General features: G+C 41.0%; 1 protein-coding gene across 2 annotated transcripts in view; it reads right to left on the reverse strand.

Annotated features, from left to right (window-relative positions):
- Positions 1-1,691: 1,691 nt before the first annotated feature.
- FGFR4 (fibroblast growth factor receptor 4) overlaps positions 1,692-17,066 on the reverse strand; it is a 28,491-nt gene continuing 13,116 nt past the window's right edge. Inside the window, exons 7-19 of one of the 2 annotated variants that reach the window (XM_070738924.1) lie at positions 14,873-15,063; positions 13,474-13,612; positions 12,228-12,418; positions 10,266-10,411; positions 8,825-8,946; positions 8,592-8,702; positions 8,019-8,209; positions 6,663-6,785; positions 5,101-5,171; positions 2,874-3,011; positions 2,644-2,749; positions 2,383-2,517; positions 1,692-2,295 (exon numbers count right to left, since the gene is read on the reverse strand). In XM_070738924.1, the coding sequence (XP_070595025.1) occupies positions 2,281-2,295; positions 2,383-2,517; positions 2,644-2,749; positions 2,874-3,011; positions 5,101-5,171; positions 6,663-6,785; positions 8,019-8,209; positions 8,592-8,702; positions 8,825-8,946; positions 10,266-10,411; positions 12,228-12,418; positions 13,474-13,612; positions 14,873-15,063 (1,679 nt within the window). In that variant the 3' untranslated portion in view covers positions 1,692-2,280. Of the gene's footprint in view, positions 2,518-2,643; positions 2,750-2,873; positions 3,012-5,100; positions 5,172-6,662; positions 6,786-8,018; positions 8,210-8,591; positions 8,703-8,824; positions 8,947-10,265; positions 10,412-12,227; positions 12,419-13,473; positions 13,613-14,872; positions 15,064-17,066 lie in introns of both variants that reach the window. The other variant, XM_070738925.1, reaches the window with a different exon arrangement.

A 17,066-nucleotide genomic window follows, 5' to 3' on the forward strand; every position in this document is an offset into this window, starting at 1 on the left:
CTCGGAGTATCTTTGTTCTATTTCTTGGTATGAGTGTTACACAGGGTTTTTAGTTGTATTTTTTTTAATATATTAGATTTGTTCTATATGCTTTGTTTTATACTCATTTTGTGAGCCTTCCCGAGTTTTCGGAGAAGGGCGGCACACAAATCTAATAAATTGATTGAATTGATTGATGTTCGATCCTCTGGAATTGTAAGCAGGGAAAGTGACTCCTTTTGATATTTTGAGGGTCTTCGACCAATCGCTAGGAAAAGAAAATAGAGTGGCTGTTTGTGTTTGTGTGTGTGTGAAATAGTCCCGGTGGGCTTTGCGATATCCTGAGACAGATTCCCAGGCTCTGAAAGAGTGGCCAGTTGCTGGATCAATTTCAGGGAGATGTTGGTAGTGGAGTTCATGGTGGCTTAAATGGAACAGCGAGCGGCTAATGTGGAACAGATGTTGTGCATGAGCAAACCATGCAAGAATGGGCACTCCACCCTTAGCCTTCCCATACTATTGTGGAATATACACAGGTGCACACGCTATGCGTGCAAACAAGACACACAGGTGCATTTGGAATGTGCTTTTAGTCCTTTCTGGGCTCAAATCTACTTCTTTATAAAACACAGAAACAGCTGGAATTCCTAAGGGCTGGTGTAAATCTCATACGTCTCCTTAATTTTTATCCCTAAACTGAATTCTGCCCAGCAGTGTGCCTCCAGAAAAACAAAGCATGTAAACTCTTCCATGGCATAGAGATGACTCTCATTATGGCATCTATGCATCAATTTTCTCACAACCTTGTATACTGTACTCTTGAATCAGGGGTCTCCAGCCTTGGCAACTTTAAGACTTGTGGACTTCAACTCTCAGAATCCCTCAGCCAGCAAAGGGATTCTGAGAGTTGAAGGCCACAAGTCTTAAAGTTGCCAAGGCTGGAGAACCCAGCTCTGGATGACAACTATCAGCATAATTGTGTTGCCCATGGTTATTGGATAATGCAGGGAGTTTCACATCTGGAGACTGCCAAGCTATGGTATCACCGAAAGGGGTTGAGCATGCTGCACCTGAAACATCCTTCTCCTTTTCTCCTTTTACATTTTTCAATAAATGAATAACCTTGAAGGAACTCTGGGGAAAATTGCAAAATTTAGGAATACTGTCTTAGGGATAACCTGACAAAACTTGGATGTAAAATGTGAAACAAGGACCATGCTAAACATGAAAGTGGACCAGGAACAAAGGGTCTTCTGGGCTTTTAAAGATCACAAAATTGTTGGAGCAAAATATTTGATGAATTATGCTCTACTTCCTCAATTAATTAGCTGCAGATAGCCATTGTTTCATTGGATGAGATGGGCTATGCTCACAAAAGCTTTGTTACAAAAAAATATATTGGAATTTGAAGTGCCACCAGGTCTTTTGTTACTTTAGCTACGTTAGAGTATCAGTGTCCCAACTTGAAAAATCAAATCAATTTCGCTTCTACAGATCATTTGAGGGGGAGGAGGGGGAGGCAGATTATGGCTAGCTGTTAAAAAGGGAGTTTCTTTCTAAAGCTCCACAGATATTCCCTTACACAAGAACCAAATTAACGTGTGTCATTTGAACTTCACATAGAGATTTAGGCATACCAACTGAGGTCAGACTAGTCTAACCATCGTTCCAACCAGAGCTGCAGGAAAAAACACAAAACCTCCAGGCAGAGGTTCTACTCCAAAAAAATAATTTATGGGTGCGGGTCATTCATGTGCATTTAGAAGTGATATGTACATAAATATTTTATCTCTAGGGTTATGTACAGAGGACATCAGGAGCCAGAAGGAAAAGTCCACGTCCTAGGTAGGACATCCTTGTGATTGTGTGTCCAGGTAAGGATGGGACAGCCTGAGAAAGCTGGCGGGCTGACTCCTGCTAAATCATGAAGTCTCTTTAAAGTATTATTAAATTGGGAATGGTATCAGAAAAAGAAGCAGGATACCCTGTGATGCTCCTAAGAGCTCCTGCCGTTAGAGAGAGTCCTTCTTTTCAGGACTAAGTTGCTTCCCATTAATCTGGTCTTACTTGTCTTCAGCACTGAAGGCTCAGCTACAACAACAGCTTTGAGGGGACCTGAGATTACAGGGTATTGAAGCATCTGTATCAGTGCCTGGAGCATCGGTAGACATATGTAATAAGGAAGCCATCTGGTCCTTGTTGGTGAGCTTTGGGCAGCAGATGTCCAGAAGCTTGGTGAGACTTTTAGTTCTTGCTAACATAGCTCCAGGCAGACCAGGGACATTCTGAGAACTTCAGTTCTCAAATCAGGTAATCCTTTAGGAATGAAGGAAAAAAGTAAAAAGAACCAAAAATGCCACCTTCCCTGGTGTCCACAGCCTGTCTCCCTCCTCATGTCCTTACATTGTGATAAGGAAAAAGGCAAGGGGTGATTGGCAAAGGATCGTGGGTGAAGACTGAATCATCAGAGGAACAGGTGCTGGTTGTGTCTTCACAGGATGGGGAATACTGTTCAAAAGGCATTGACAGGTCCAGATACTGAAAAGGGGGAAAAAAATACAATCAGTATTCATAGGGATAAAGGCAAAATGCCCACTTTTTGTTGCCAACAACCGACTATTTAGATATCTTCAGTGAAACCATCCCCTGAGAGTTCAAACCTACCTCATCCGAGACAGCAACCAGGACTTTATCCAACCCCTCCACTAACTGCTTAAAGGTGGGTCGTTGGGAAGGCACAGCATGCCAGCACTCTCTCATCATCATGTACCTATTTGGGGGGAAAGGGCATCTATTTTCCACTGGACTGTAGTCTATGGCCGTGAATGCAATGCATTTGCAAGACAAAGCAGGCTGGGAATTGTGGCTTTAGGAGGAGGCACAGTGCTACTTACAGTTCATGGGTACAATTGGAGGGCTTGTCCATTCGGTGACCTTCTTTCAGGAGTTTGAAAAGTTCTTCCACGGGGATGCCAGGATAGGGGGAGCCGCCCAGTGTAAAAATTTCCCACATGAGAATCCCAAAGGACCACCTTGAAGTGAGGAAGAGGCAAGAGAGAAGGTAAGAAGGCAATAAAGATCTTCAGAATGTGAACATACTGTATAGTTGATATTCTCCTTAGCTACTATCATTTATGTTTGGTTTGCTTGGGGTGTGTGATTAATTTTTATGATAAGGGTTTTAATCTGTTTTCTTAATGTTGGATTTGTACATTGTGTATTGTGTTGTGAGCCGCCCCGAGTCTTCGGAGAGGGGTGACATACAAATCTAATAGATTATTTATTATTATTATTATTATTATTATTATTATTATTATTATTATTATTATTATTATTTATTTTTATTTTATTTATTAGATTTGTATGCTGCCCCACTCCATAGACTCGGGGTGGCTCACAGCAATAATAAAGACAATGTAAAAACAAATCTAATAATTTAAAAACACTAAAAACCCCATTATTAAAAGCAAACATACACACAAACAAACATACCATGAATAAACTGTATAGACCCAGGGGAGATATCTCAGTTCCCCCATGCCTGACGGCAGAGGTGGGTTTTAAGAAGTTTACGAAAGGCAAGGAGGGTGGGGGCAGTTCTAATTTCTGGGGGGAGCTGGTTCCAGAGGGCCGGGGCCACCACAGAGAAGGCTCTTCCCCTGGGTCCCGCCAAACGACATTGTTTAGCCGATGGGACCCGGAGAAGGCCAACTCTGTGGGACCTAACTGGTCGCTGGGATTCATGCGGCAGAAGGTGGTCCCGGAGATATTCTGGTCCGATGCCATGAAGGGCTTTATAAGTCATAACCAACACTTTGAATTGTGACTGGAAACTGATCGGCAACCAATGCAGACTGCGGAGTGTTGGTGTAACATGGGCATACCTGGGGAAGCCCATGATTGCTCTCGCAGCTGCATTCTGCACGACCTGAAGTTTCCGAGCACTTTTCAAAGGTAGCCCCATTATTATTATTATTATTATTATTATTATTATTATTGTTGTTGTTGTTGTTGTTGTTGTTATTATATATCTATATTCAGAAAGCAATCCATGTGGCAAGCAAACCTCAGAAGAGGTCCTTCACAATGAAATGCGAATGAAAATTATTACAGATATTAACCAAAAATTATTTGTGACCATAAATGGCAGAGCATGGTAAATAGAAATCTCCCTATGCAAAAACCAGGGTGAAAATGAATAGATTGATTACAGATACCATGTTTCCCTGAAAATAAGACCTTGTCTTAGAGTTTTTTGAACCCTGAAATGAGCGTTTGACCTTACTGCCATGTACTCCAAAGCCCGATTGGGCTTATTTTCAGGGAATGTCTTATTTTGGGGAAAACAGGGTAGTTTGATGGAAATATTGCTCTGGCTTTGCGATGGAAACTTTGATTCATATACTAGAAACATTAGGGAACTGATATAGAATAGTTTCTGGTTATTCTCCATATTTCTAAAATACTCAGGGAAGAGTTGCAATATGCTATTTTAGAAACACAGCTGATATGCAAAACGTTCCCTCTTCAACCATTTCCATGGATTACAGCCACTCAATGTAGATATTGTGGATTTAGGTAGACCAACAGCCCCCCCCCCCCAAAATAAGGCAGATTTCTCTGTTTTTAAAAAATAGGTGAAAAGTTAAAGAGATGTATCTGAAAAATTTTGCAATTTTTATTTCTAGATGTGCCAACTTTAGATTTGATCCCCAGAAGTTGATGGGAACACCAGAATAAAATCTATTTACAACACTCTAAGAGTCATTGCTCTTTCCCCAGGACTGTATGGCAGAAGCTACAATATCCTAGATCAGTGTTTCCCAACCTTAGCAACTTGAAGATATCTGAACTTCAACTCCCAGAATTCCCCAGCCAGCAAATGCTGGCTGGGGAATTCTGGGAGTTGAAGTCCAGATATCTTCAAGTTGCCAAGGTTGGGAAACACTGTCCTAGATGTCTGTTTTAAGATGTTGCAGATATGTGCTAGGCTTACATCCCAAAACACTTTTGGAAGCAGATCCAAAATACCACAGAGCATTACTCAGTTATTTTACCAGGCACGTTTCTATAGGGTGATTAGATAGTGAGAACCATCTAGTCTTGCACACTCATACTTACACATCACTTTGGTGTGTATACACTCTGTCAAACAGAGCTTCTGGTGCCATCCATTTCACAGGTAAGCGACCCTGCATGTAAACACAACAAGCTGTCAGTTCATTGCTACACGTTTCTCTCCTTCTCCTTCCAATGAATAGTATTGTTACCACAACTCTAACAAATCTTTATTTTCTAAATCTATACTTTCAACAGTATGGGTAGTCCTTACTCAGTGACAATTGGAACCAGCAAGTCCATTGTTAAGTCAAGTGGTCACTAAGGGCTTATGAACTTAGTTCAGCTTTCCTTTGCTTTACAGATAGGGAAAGTGATAAATATGAGAGCTGATTGCAAAGTTACTTTATCATCATTGTAACTGTGATTGGTTGCTAAAGGAGGCAGTCATTAAATGATAGATACTGTAGTACTTTGTTCCCCTACCATTGGTCCTGTTCCTCTTAAAAATACCATCATCTGCCTAAACAGCCAGATTTTATGCGTGGCCCTGGCAGTGGACAGTCAATCAGAACAGTCCCCACCCACTGCCTTCTACAAAGCCATAATAAATGCATCACAATACACAGTCCTTTTGCAACAATAGAGTGCTGGAAAGGTTCCATGGCATCACTACCCTTGACTCCATTGGCTAGGCATGAGCCCATAGGCATGGCACGGTCAGTGTCTGAGGGTATTCCAAGCTTTTGGGACTTGATGGTGAGTTGCGTAATGGAAAAGCTTGCTTGTTTCTTTCCTTGCAGGGCTATTAGGTAGAATTGGGTGATTTGCTAGGTTTAATGTTCTAAAGACGTGAGTGATTGGATGGAATTGGTTTAATCTTATGCAAAACTGGCTTGTTTCAAAATAAAATAAATCTAGAATAAATCACTTGAGTTTAGATGACCAGATCAACTTACCCCTTCTTGCTGTTTTGGGGATGGAGTACAATGGTACCTTTACTTAAGAACTGAATTTGTTCCGTGACCAGGTTCTTAAGTAGAAAGGTTTGTAAGTAGAAGCAATTTTTCCCATAGGAATCAATGCAAAATCAAATAATGTGTGCAAACCCATTAGGAAAGAAATAAAAACTCGGAATTTGCATGGGAGGAGGAGGAGGAAGAAGAGGTGGAGGACAGTTGCTGCCCAGAGCGAAGGAAGCGTGACAGAGGTTTATTTCCTCTCCAAATGCCCAGAGAAAGGAAAATGCTTCGTTCGCTCTGGACTGCCAAAACCTCATTAAGCGCCACCGAAAGGTTCCTCTGGCAGCCCAGAAAAGCCCGAGATGGCCGGGATTAAAGGGGGAATGGCAGGAAACTGTCTGGCCTTCGTGCTGCTCTCAAATTTCCTGAGAAATTTTTATGGGCTTGGATTCTTAAGTAGAAAATAGTTCTTAAGAGGAGGCAAAAAAATCTTGAACACCTGGTTCTTATCTAGAAAAGTTCTTAAATAGAGACGTTCTTAAGTAGAGGTACCACTGTACTTTAATTTACCCATGTTTTTCCCTATGATGCTTTGTCTTTTCCAAAGCACCTGCATTAGACCCTCTGGTAACCCCATGGCTATCAGATGGTCTTTTCACTCACATTGCTGGTTTTCTTATAGTAGTCTATGTCATGAACTCCACGGGCCAAGCCAAAATCAGCAATTTTCATCACATTGTCTTCAGTAACAAGAACATTGCGAGCGGCCAGATCCCGATGAATACACTGGAAGAAAAACAAAAGAGTTGCATCAAACCCCAAGGACTCTACTATTAACCTTGATGTCACCCTAGATTAGCTTATTACTCCTTCTAACACAAATAGGAGCAGGGACCTTTTACACCTTTCTAATTTTCTTTTTCTTAGCCTGATATATAGAACACTCTCTTGTTGGATCTCAGGCAATTCAACAACAAACTCTTTTTTGCATTGCTACATAGGATATTTCATTAACTCCTATACATATTATTTAATTACAGTAATATTCCTATTATTTCATACAATCACAAAATCTCTATTCAAATCATTCATATTTACATATTTATATTCTTTATTTTACTGATCTTTATGTATCTTTTGTGATCTTTATAACAAACTTAATATGAAGTGGAATGAAGATGCCAGAGCACTTAGTTAGCATCAATCTATATAATGTTCCTGGAGCAAAGAACATATTTGTTCTATTTCTTTCTTGGGATTCTGCCGCACGAATCCCAGTGACCGGTTAGGTCCCACAGAGTCGGCCTTCTCCGGGTCCCGTCAACGAAAAAACAACATCATCTGGCGGGACCCAGGGGAAGAGCCTTCTCTGTGGCGGCCCCAACCCTCTGGAATCAACTCCCCCCAGAGATTAGGACTGCCCCCACCCTCCTTGCCTTTCGTAAACTCCTCAAAACCCACCTCTGTCGTCAAGCATGGGGAAATTGATTCCCCTGGGCCGTTTCCGTTTTATGTATGGTCTGTATGAGATGTATGATTGTTTTTATATTAAGGGTTTTAAAGTGTTTTTAAGTATTGGATTTGTACTGTTTCTTGTTGTGAGCCGCTCTGAGTCCTTGGAGAGGGGCGGCATACAAATCTAATGAATGAACGAACGAACGAACGAACGAACGAACGAACGAACGAACAAACAAACAAACAAACAAACTGGTCTGAGTTTTATTCTAAGAAATGGTCTCATTCCCCAAAGTGGTTGGGCATGAGAATTTAACTGATTTTAAATTAATTAGAACTAAACAACATTACTCCTTAAGATTTTCAATTTCTCTTGTCACAATAAAAATGATAATTTAATCAGCATTTTGAGAAAAGCATTCTAGGCCCAATCTAAAGCTTTTGTGGCTGTGAATTCAAATTATGTATTTCTGGATCAGAGCTGACTAATACACACAAGAGGGTTTCTTGAGGCACCATCATGACAGACAGCAGTGGACACTATTGGGCCCAGATCCCTCTTACCCGCTTGGACTCCAGGTACTCCATGCCACGGGCCACCTGGTAAACACAAGAAACCAAGTCTTTGAAGGAAAGCTGCTCCTCTGGCATCTTGGTAATATCAAATGTGTAATCAGGTGTCGGAGGTCGGCGAGCTCGCAGATACTCTCGCAAATTCCCCTTGGCAGCAAACTCCACAATCACATAGAGAGGACCTACAGTTAGATATTATGAATTACACTTTGCCTAAGAAAATGCCTCCAAAATGTCCTAACTTCTGGTCCACCGCGTGCCCATGTTCAAGTTCAGTAGTCTGACACAGTGTTTCCCAACCTTGGCAACTTGAAGATATTTGGACTTCAACTCCAGAATTCCCCAGTCAGCGAATGCTGGCTGGGGAATTCTGGGCGTTGAAGTCCAGATATCTTCAATTGCCAAGGTTGGGAAACACTGGTCTGATAGATCCTACAACTGCAATACCCAATTCCCCAGCCCATTCCAGCTGAGTTGTCATTCCTCAATCTTTTGCCACCCCAAACATGCCCTCCTTTCCCGCATTGCGTTTTCTGCCTCCTGGCCAGAAATGAAGCCACTCACCCTCTTGGGTACAGACACCCAATAGGTTGATGATATTCTTGTGTTGGTCCATCCGTTTCATCATCTCCATTTCTGATATGAGGTCAGCCAGGTCTTTATCTGTAGCATTATCTAATCAGGCAAAAGGAACAAGTTTTACCGATTTCCGAAATGATACGAAGACCCGTTTTTAAGAATACCACCAATAATGCGAAAAAGTCAAAAAGGATGAGGTTTTGGGCCCCCTCATTTACCTTTCAGCATTTTGACAGCGACAGTGAGAGGCCGTTCGGGCCGGTCTGGATCGATCCCATAGGCTTCTGCTCTTACCACCTGCCCGAAACAGCCCTCGCCTAAGGGCTTGCCTAGCACCAGCCTAGGAACAAAAAGAACCAACTTCAGAATTGGGAACAGGTGCCAAAATTAACCATGTGCTGCAGGGATGCCACCTTGATTAAAAAAAAACAAAACTAAACTAAATGGATTTTAAGTGTTGTTGTCTTAGGCTGATCCATGAGTTACTAAAGTAACAATGGATCCTCTTAGCAGTGGAATATTATTTTTCCAGGTGTCATACTAGTGTGGATATTGATTAGTTTTCAATAACAAGCACAGGTAACAACTAACAACAGTTCATTCAGTGACCACTGAGTTATGTCACTGAAAAAGGTGACTTCTGACCATCTTTCATACTTATGACCATTGTAGCATCCCTGCGGTAATATGGTCAAAATTCAGACAGTTGGTGAATGACTCATATTTATGACGGTTGCAATGTCCCAGGATCATGTGATCTCTTTTTGTGACTTTCTGACCAACAAAGTCAATGGGGAAGACAGATTCACTTAATGACCAGGTTACTAATTTAACCACTGCAGTGATTTGTTTAACAACTGTGGCAAGAAAGGTCCTAAAATGGAGAAAAGATCTCTTAACAACCATCCCATTAACAACATAACAAATGTTTTTAATGTTTTTTAGTGAGCTGCTCTGTTTGGAGAGGGGCGGCATTCAAATCAAATCAAATCATAAATAAATAAATAATATTTGGGCTCAGCCGTGGTCCTAAGTCAAGGACTACCTAGAACAATTCCTTTTCAATACCTTTCAATTAACAGATAGTCCTATATGCCGGAATGGCTGAAGGGCATTTTTGACACCTACAAGTGTGGCATATTTGACTGGCCTAGGGTAACTGTGATACTTGAGCTTTTTGTCTGCTGCACACTTCTTTGAGGAGCAACATCCAGCTGTAATTCTACACATCTGGGACGCCTTAGCTTGTGGAAGACTGTTGTAAACTGAGGATGGAAGCTTTGCAGATATGTAACAAAGTAAGTGTGTCATACTCCTTCTTTATCTGTTCTGAATATTACTGGTATTTATTGAGTTCCATCTCCGTATGGACACAAAAAACATTAGTCTGTGGATATCTTTATGTAAAAAACTTGGTAACAGCAGAAAAAATAGGAACCAGCTCCTTATAGTATAATAGAGACTTTGATAAGGAATTATAACCATTCCCCTACATTTTTCAATTTTTCATAGAGCTTTCATAGAGATATTGTATATGCTGGAGAGGGGCGGCATATAAATATAATTAATAACTAAATAATAAATAAAATAAATAAAAGTAGCTATGCTTCTCCAGTAGCAAATGCAATTAAAAAAAATCCCACCTCCTTATACGCATACCTGTCCCGTGGGAATTCCCACTTGGAGTCCAATGGCAGTTCCACTTCCATAACTCCAGCTAGCATGGGAGTACAGCTTGAGGAGAGGCGAGTAACACGCATTAGTGATGTTGTGGACTTCCCTGAGGAGCTTGATTCCAAGGAGAACTGTTGAGGTAAACCAAGAACACACATGAGATTGGTCCCCGAAAGTTGTTCTCTTCCAGATCAGCAACAGATGGGACATGAATCTGCTAGACTCGAGTGACAAAATGCTGCAGGTCTCAGGTGATAGAGCAGAATAGATACACTGTACGTAGTCCATCTAGTAATATTTTGTCTTACCAGAATTGGTCTGACTCTTAAATGAGGTCGGCACATGGGAAACGTAGCAGATCTACCTTACCAAGTGAACTTTTGGAGCCCTTAATGATGTAGGGAACTTGTATTTTACCATCCTTTGGTGTGCCACAGATCCATAGGTGAAATGCTACTTCTTCGGACCGGTTCACCTGAACCGGTAGTAAAAAAAAATGCTACCGGTTCAGACAAACCGTCTGATATACCAGTTTGTCTGAACAGGTAGCATTTGTTTTACTACCAGTTCAGGTAGCAGGATTTCCTGTCTTCTAGCTAATCTAAATTGCTCTGCACAGCTGATCCCTCCTCCTTCGCTGTTCTATTTATCTTTGCAGACTCTGATGGCTTCAAAATGCTCCTTTTTCAGTGCTGCAAGGTGGTACCTGTGGCATGCAGGCACACACAGCGCCCCGAGTCTACAGCCGCCCTGAGTCTACGGAGAGGGGCGGCATACAAATTTAATTAATTAATAATAATAATAATAATAATAATAATAATAATAATAATAATAATAATATGCAAAGCGAACCAGGAACAGTCTTCAGAGGATTTCACCCCTGCACAGATCTCTATTGTTTGCAATTAACATTTGTTCCATGCTATAGAGGTAGGCCTCAACTTATAACACTCCATTTAGAGACAGTTCAAAGTTACAACAACTCTGAAAAATGTATGACTGAAGTTATGAACTTTATAGCACACCCATCATCATGTGATCAAAATTTGGAGATCTGGCAGCTGACTCATATTTATGATGAACAGTCATGTCATCACATTGTAGATGTTGTTGTGCAAAGGAAACTCCAACCTTTATAGCTATCCTGGAAGATGTCTTCCAAAAGTCTGGAATTAGTGTGTTTGTGCAGAGACTGTTACATTTTTTTTAGTTATGGTTGTATTCTAAATCTGAATGGTTTTATCACTTGGTTATTGTGTTTTTAATCTTGTACTTTAATACTGTAAGGTGCCCAGTGGAGGCAGCCATAACAAATTTAATAAATCAATACGTACAATCTGAGACACTATGGTTGTTAAATGGTATAACGTGTGACAATGCATAACCTCAAGCACTGAGTATCTCTAAGCAAGAGTACGAAAGGCTCTGGTCTAAAAATCAGACGGTGTTTTGCTGATAATATCCCTGAGCTCAGTGGATTGTGTGACCTGATTCAGCATATCTCAAGATGCTTCCTGTGTTTCTTTTGAAAACAATAAATCTCTTTTGGATAGTTTGAAACCAGTTAGACTGCTGCAATCCTTCCTAGTCTTATTCAGTGATGGGCTGCTGCCGGTTTCAACCGGTTTGCCTAAACTGCTAGTTCTGAGAACTGGTTGGCCCCACCCAACTGCCTCGATGCTATCCGGCCCTAGATATCTCACCGCGACCTAACCGTAACCCTAAGTTATCGACTGCAGTGATTCACTTAACAACGGTGGCAAAAAAAGTCATAAAATGGGGTGAAGCTCACATGTCACTTAATAGCAGAAATGTTGGCCTCAATTTTGGTTGTAAGTCAAGGGCTACCTATAGATAGCTTTACTCATGATTGGGGAACTTTGAAATTAATTCAGTGATTAGTTTTCCAGTTTTTTTCTTCAATAGGTCACTGTTTCTCATACATACCTGTCGGATAAGAGGGAATTTGGAGAGTTTGTGCACAGCCATTGGTTCCAGAGGCTGCTTGCTTGGCTGGATTTGCATGCGGCATAAAACAACAATGACAATAGCCATCACAACAGCTAAAGACCCTGAAGTGTAGATGATTATATCAGTGTATTTGATTTCAGGAGCATATACTTCTTCCACTTCTTTATCTGCAAATAGCAAATAAAACCTCAGTTAATTAATTCTATCATTAAACCATCAACACCTGAATATGTTTCTGGAGATGTTTAAGTCAGAGAGAGGCGACATACAAATCTAATAAAACTTAACTTAACTTAAAGCAGAGGAAAAAATATTGAATTGTTTAGGGTGGTTGGTCTTCTTCAAAGGCAGCGAGCTATTTGAAAGCCGCTTATAATCAATTATTTAGAAATCTACATTTTAAGAAAAACTCCAAAATGTGCACATATTCATATAACATTTATTATTGCTACCAATAATTTCTTGGCAAATGCATTTTAAAAGGTCCCTGATATATGTTCACATTCAGATGTTATTCATTTCAATTTGAGGCATGAAACTGGCAAAAAAATAAATTCATATCTATCTAGGCTATTTTTCATGTTATTTAAAAATAATCTTTATTCATAGAATGACATCATGGTTTTTTTTAAATCACATTTCCTCTGTTGTCATATTATTTTTCAGGCTTGTTTCTTATCAGAGGGGGTGCCTGGCGATGTATGATACGGCTCATGCCTCATTCTAGAGATGAAATGAGTTCAAAAGTTCCTTCAAAGACACACTGATTGTAATTTGGCTTGCCTTCGCGGTTCTCACACTGCTGTATTGAGCCAGATAGCTTTTGCAGTGTTTTGCATTGAAAATGGTGAATATTAGGGAGTTGTTGTTTCATGTCACTATAATTTCTTAGAGGGTTGGTTCTGCATTGCGTGGTGATGTTCTTCCTGCCTCAGAAGCTGCCACTTCCATGACTTCCTGAGATTCCTGAGGCAAAGATTTGCCTGGAAAGATGTAATATGTGACTGCTATTGGATATGTTAAGCTGCAAATGTCTTTTTTTTTTTTCTTTCTTTTCTTTTCTTCCTTTCCTTTTCCTCTCACTCTCTCTCTTTCTCTCTCTCCCCCTCGTTATTTCTTTTTTTATTTGTTTTCTGCCTATCTCACTGTGAGCAATGTTCCTGTTTCTTAGTTTCAATGAATCAACCAGAAACAGCTTTCTTACAAGCCCTGCAATTCTCACCTGGAAGTATGGTAAGCCAGGCGGATTGGTAGGATAGGCCGATAGAATTTCCAGCCAGACAGGTGTATTCACCAGCATCCTCCAGGGTGACATTTTGCAGGTAGAGGACTTCCACTTCTGAGCTGTTGATATCTGCTGTCTACCAAGGTAAATGCAAAACAAAGGCAAAAGACAGACAAACATTAGTTGTGGGCGATACAAGAGAGGTGTCCAAGCATCTCTTTGATTGAAGAATCATTTGCGTGCTTCTACTATTAATATTTTAATAATGACCTAACATCAATTCTTCCAACTTGGTTAGGCAGGGAAGACTTGTTGCAGACCCTGCCAATCAAAGAATTCCAACTGGCAGGGTCCAGAAGACATCCTTCTCTGCCATTGCCCCTGCCTTCTGGGACATTCTCCCCTCAGAGGTGAGGTGGGTCTCCACTCCCCTGGCTTTCTGGAAAAGGCATGAAAACACAACCTTGGATGGGTTGCACATAGGAGCACAGAGCTGTCAGCTGGGTTAGCTCTTTGAAACCCCTCCCTTCGCCTTTGAATTAATTTTTACTATTCAATTTTAATAGACCTTCCTTAAATATCATATACTGTTTTTATGTTTTAATAGTAATACTTTACATTATTTGATATTAATATTTTATCTGCACGCCCCTCAAGAGTCCCTCCGTTGGGTGAGATAGGCAGTTTTAAAATTTGATAAACAAAATTTATTATACGTATGCGAAGATCCACTTTTCTGAGATAGGTATGCTGTACATACATTATACTTGTTGCTAACTTTTTTTTGCTGATAATAGAATTTTTTTTAAAGAAAACCCTATGAGATTTAAGTTTCTAGCTGGAAAAGTATTATTTTTTGTGGTGGTTGTTTTGGCCATAAAAGGTTTTGCTTACATTTTTTTCAATACACTCTACCAAGAGTTGATACAAATGAAAATATCACCATATCTATGTTTGGAGTCCATCCTTCTTTTGGGAGATCAACAAAGCTATCATATCTTTCTTTAAAAAGAAGTCACTGTATTGCAATGGCTGTATGTGCCACCTTCATTTGAGCATGCCTTAATTTGCAAGGTTATAGATCAGCAACCATCTACAAATTAAACCCACTGAAAGCAAAAAAAAACCACCCATGTGTCAGCCTTGAACTAAAAGTTATGTTTAGAAAGAGACATGGGTGTTAACAGAATTCTTCAGCGTGAATAGAGTAAGATTCTTGCCTTCAACCCATCATTTCTTTCCCATCTACTTCTTGAGGAAAATCAATTGCTGATTAACATCCACATGGTGAAGATGTGGTCTCTATAGCCCAGCTGTGTTATACATATAAGGATCACTGAGCAAAATGGTTTATTGTTTTCTACTTCCATTTCTTAAAAAAGGTAGATCTGGTTACCTTAAGAATCTGAACATAGGGGACTCCATCAGGACCGAAACTGCTACCATTCACTTTGATGTGTTTAAGCCACTGTATGTGGGGCTGTGCATCACTGTATACTTTGCAAAAGAACTCCACATTACTGCCCAGCACTGCTGTTGTATTGGCAGGCAGCCCAGCTTGCAAGATAGGTCTATGTGGAGACCTCTCTGTCAAGAAACAAATAGGAAAAATGTTCAGTTGCTCAGCACAGCTTAAGGACACCATATCTCTCAAGAAAGGCTACTGCTGGAGTCTCCAGTAACAATAGAGAGCCGGGGTGATGCAGTGGGTAGAGTGCAGTACTGCAGGCCACTGAAGCTGACTGTAGATCTGTAGGTCAGTGGTTCAAATCTCATCACCGGCTCAAGGTTGACTCAGCCTTCCATCCTTCCGAGGTGGGTAAAATGAGGACCCGGATTGTGGGGGCAATATGCTGGCTCTGTTAAAAAGTGCTATTGCTAACATAAAAATCAAATAAGTAAGTAAGTAAGTAAGTAAGTAAGTAAGTAAGTAAGTAAGTAAGTAAGTAAGTAAGTAAGTAAATAAAAAAATAAAATAAAATAAAATAAATAAATTAAATAAGTAAGTAAATAATAAATAAATAAAAGAAATTAATTAAATAAATAAATAAATAAATAGCTAGCACTTAGACTTATTTACTGCTCCACAGAGATTGACAGCCCCATCTAAGTGGTTTACAGAGTCAGCATATTGTCCCCAACAATTTGGGTCCTCATTTTACCGACCTTGGAAGGATGGGAGGCTGAGTCAACCTTGAGCCTGGTGAGATTCGATCTGCCAAACTGCTGTCAGCCAGCAGTCAGCGGAAATAGCCTGCAGTACTGCATTCTAAACTGTGCCATCGTGTACATCAATCACTGAACGTGATTCAGAGCAGGCCAAACGTACGAAGCAAAATCAGCTAAAATATGCCATCTAATAGTAGCAGTTTGCAATTTTTCTGAACACAGCACTACTAATGGCCTTGGCCCAAAACTTGGGGGGACTCATAATTTCTTCCCCACCATAGACCAGCAAAACTTGCTATGCTTCTGATATTCCATAATCCTACAGGAAGACCTCCCAGCCAGGGCTGGCTCCAGAGACTTTGGGCTGATTAAGAGTAACCCCCAGAGAAGGCGGATGATAAACAATGTAGAGATAAGAAAACAAATGCTTAATGCTCTACCCAGTGAGTCAGGCAGGGTTAATTAATTTCATCTGACTTTGTGGCCCAAGAGATCTTTGTCTCCCTTTGAAGCTAGCAGAGGATTCGGGTTCCCCCTGCAATCTGGTGAGTCTGAGGTCAGGATGGTGCCTCTGCCTTCCCAAGGAAAATGGCAGGCTGCCAATGCCTGGGATTTGCCCCTCCCGCCCCCAACTCACAAGCATTCATCAGCACAGGGACTAGGAACTTCTGAAAATGGAAACGGTCCATTTCATTTTCAACTGTGCTCCATTTTATATCTTTGATCTCCTTAATACAAAGCAAGGGTGAAATCCAACAGGTTCTGGAGAAATTTTGAATAGTTGGAGAACTGGCAAGTACCACCTCTGGTTAGCCCCAGAGTGGGGTGGGAATGGAGATGTTGCAATATCCTTCCCCTGGAGTGGGGAGTGAATTGCGATTTAGCAGTATCCTTCCCCAGAAGTGGGGGGGATGGGTATTTTGCAATATCCTTCCCCTGTAGTGGGGTGGGAATGGGGATTTTGCAATATCCTTCCCTTGGAGTGGGGTAGGAATGGGGATTTTGCAATATCCTTCCCCTGGAGTGGGGTGGGAATGGGGATTTAGCAATATCCTTCCCCTTGGAGTGGGGTGGGAATGGGGATTTTGCAATATCCTTCCCCTGGAGTGGGGTGGGAATGGGGATTTTGCAATACCCTTCCCCTGGAGTGGGGAGTGAATTGCGATTTAGCAGTATCCTTCCCCTGAAGTGGGGGGGAATGGGGATTTAGCAGTATCCTTCCCCTGAAGTGGGGGGGAATGGGGATTTAGCAGTATCCTTCCCCTGAAGTGGGGGGGGAATGGGGATTTAGCAGTATCCTTCCCCTGAAGTGGGGGGGAATGGGAATTTAGCAGTATCCTTCCCCTGAAGTGGGGGGGAATGGGGATTTTGCAATATCCTTCCCTTGGAGTGGGGTGGGAATGGGGATTTTGCAATATCCT

The sequence above is a fragment of the Erythrolamprus reginae genome, chromosome 2 (genome assembly GCF_031021105.1).
Source record: "Erythrolamprus reginae isolate rEryReg1 chromosome 2, rEryReg1.hap1, whole genome shotgun sequence".
NCBI lineage: Eukaryota > Metazoa > Chordata > Lepidosauria > Squamata > Dipsadidae > Erythrolamprus > Erythrolamprus reginae.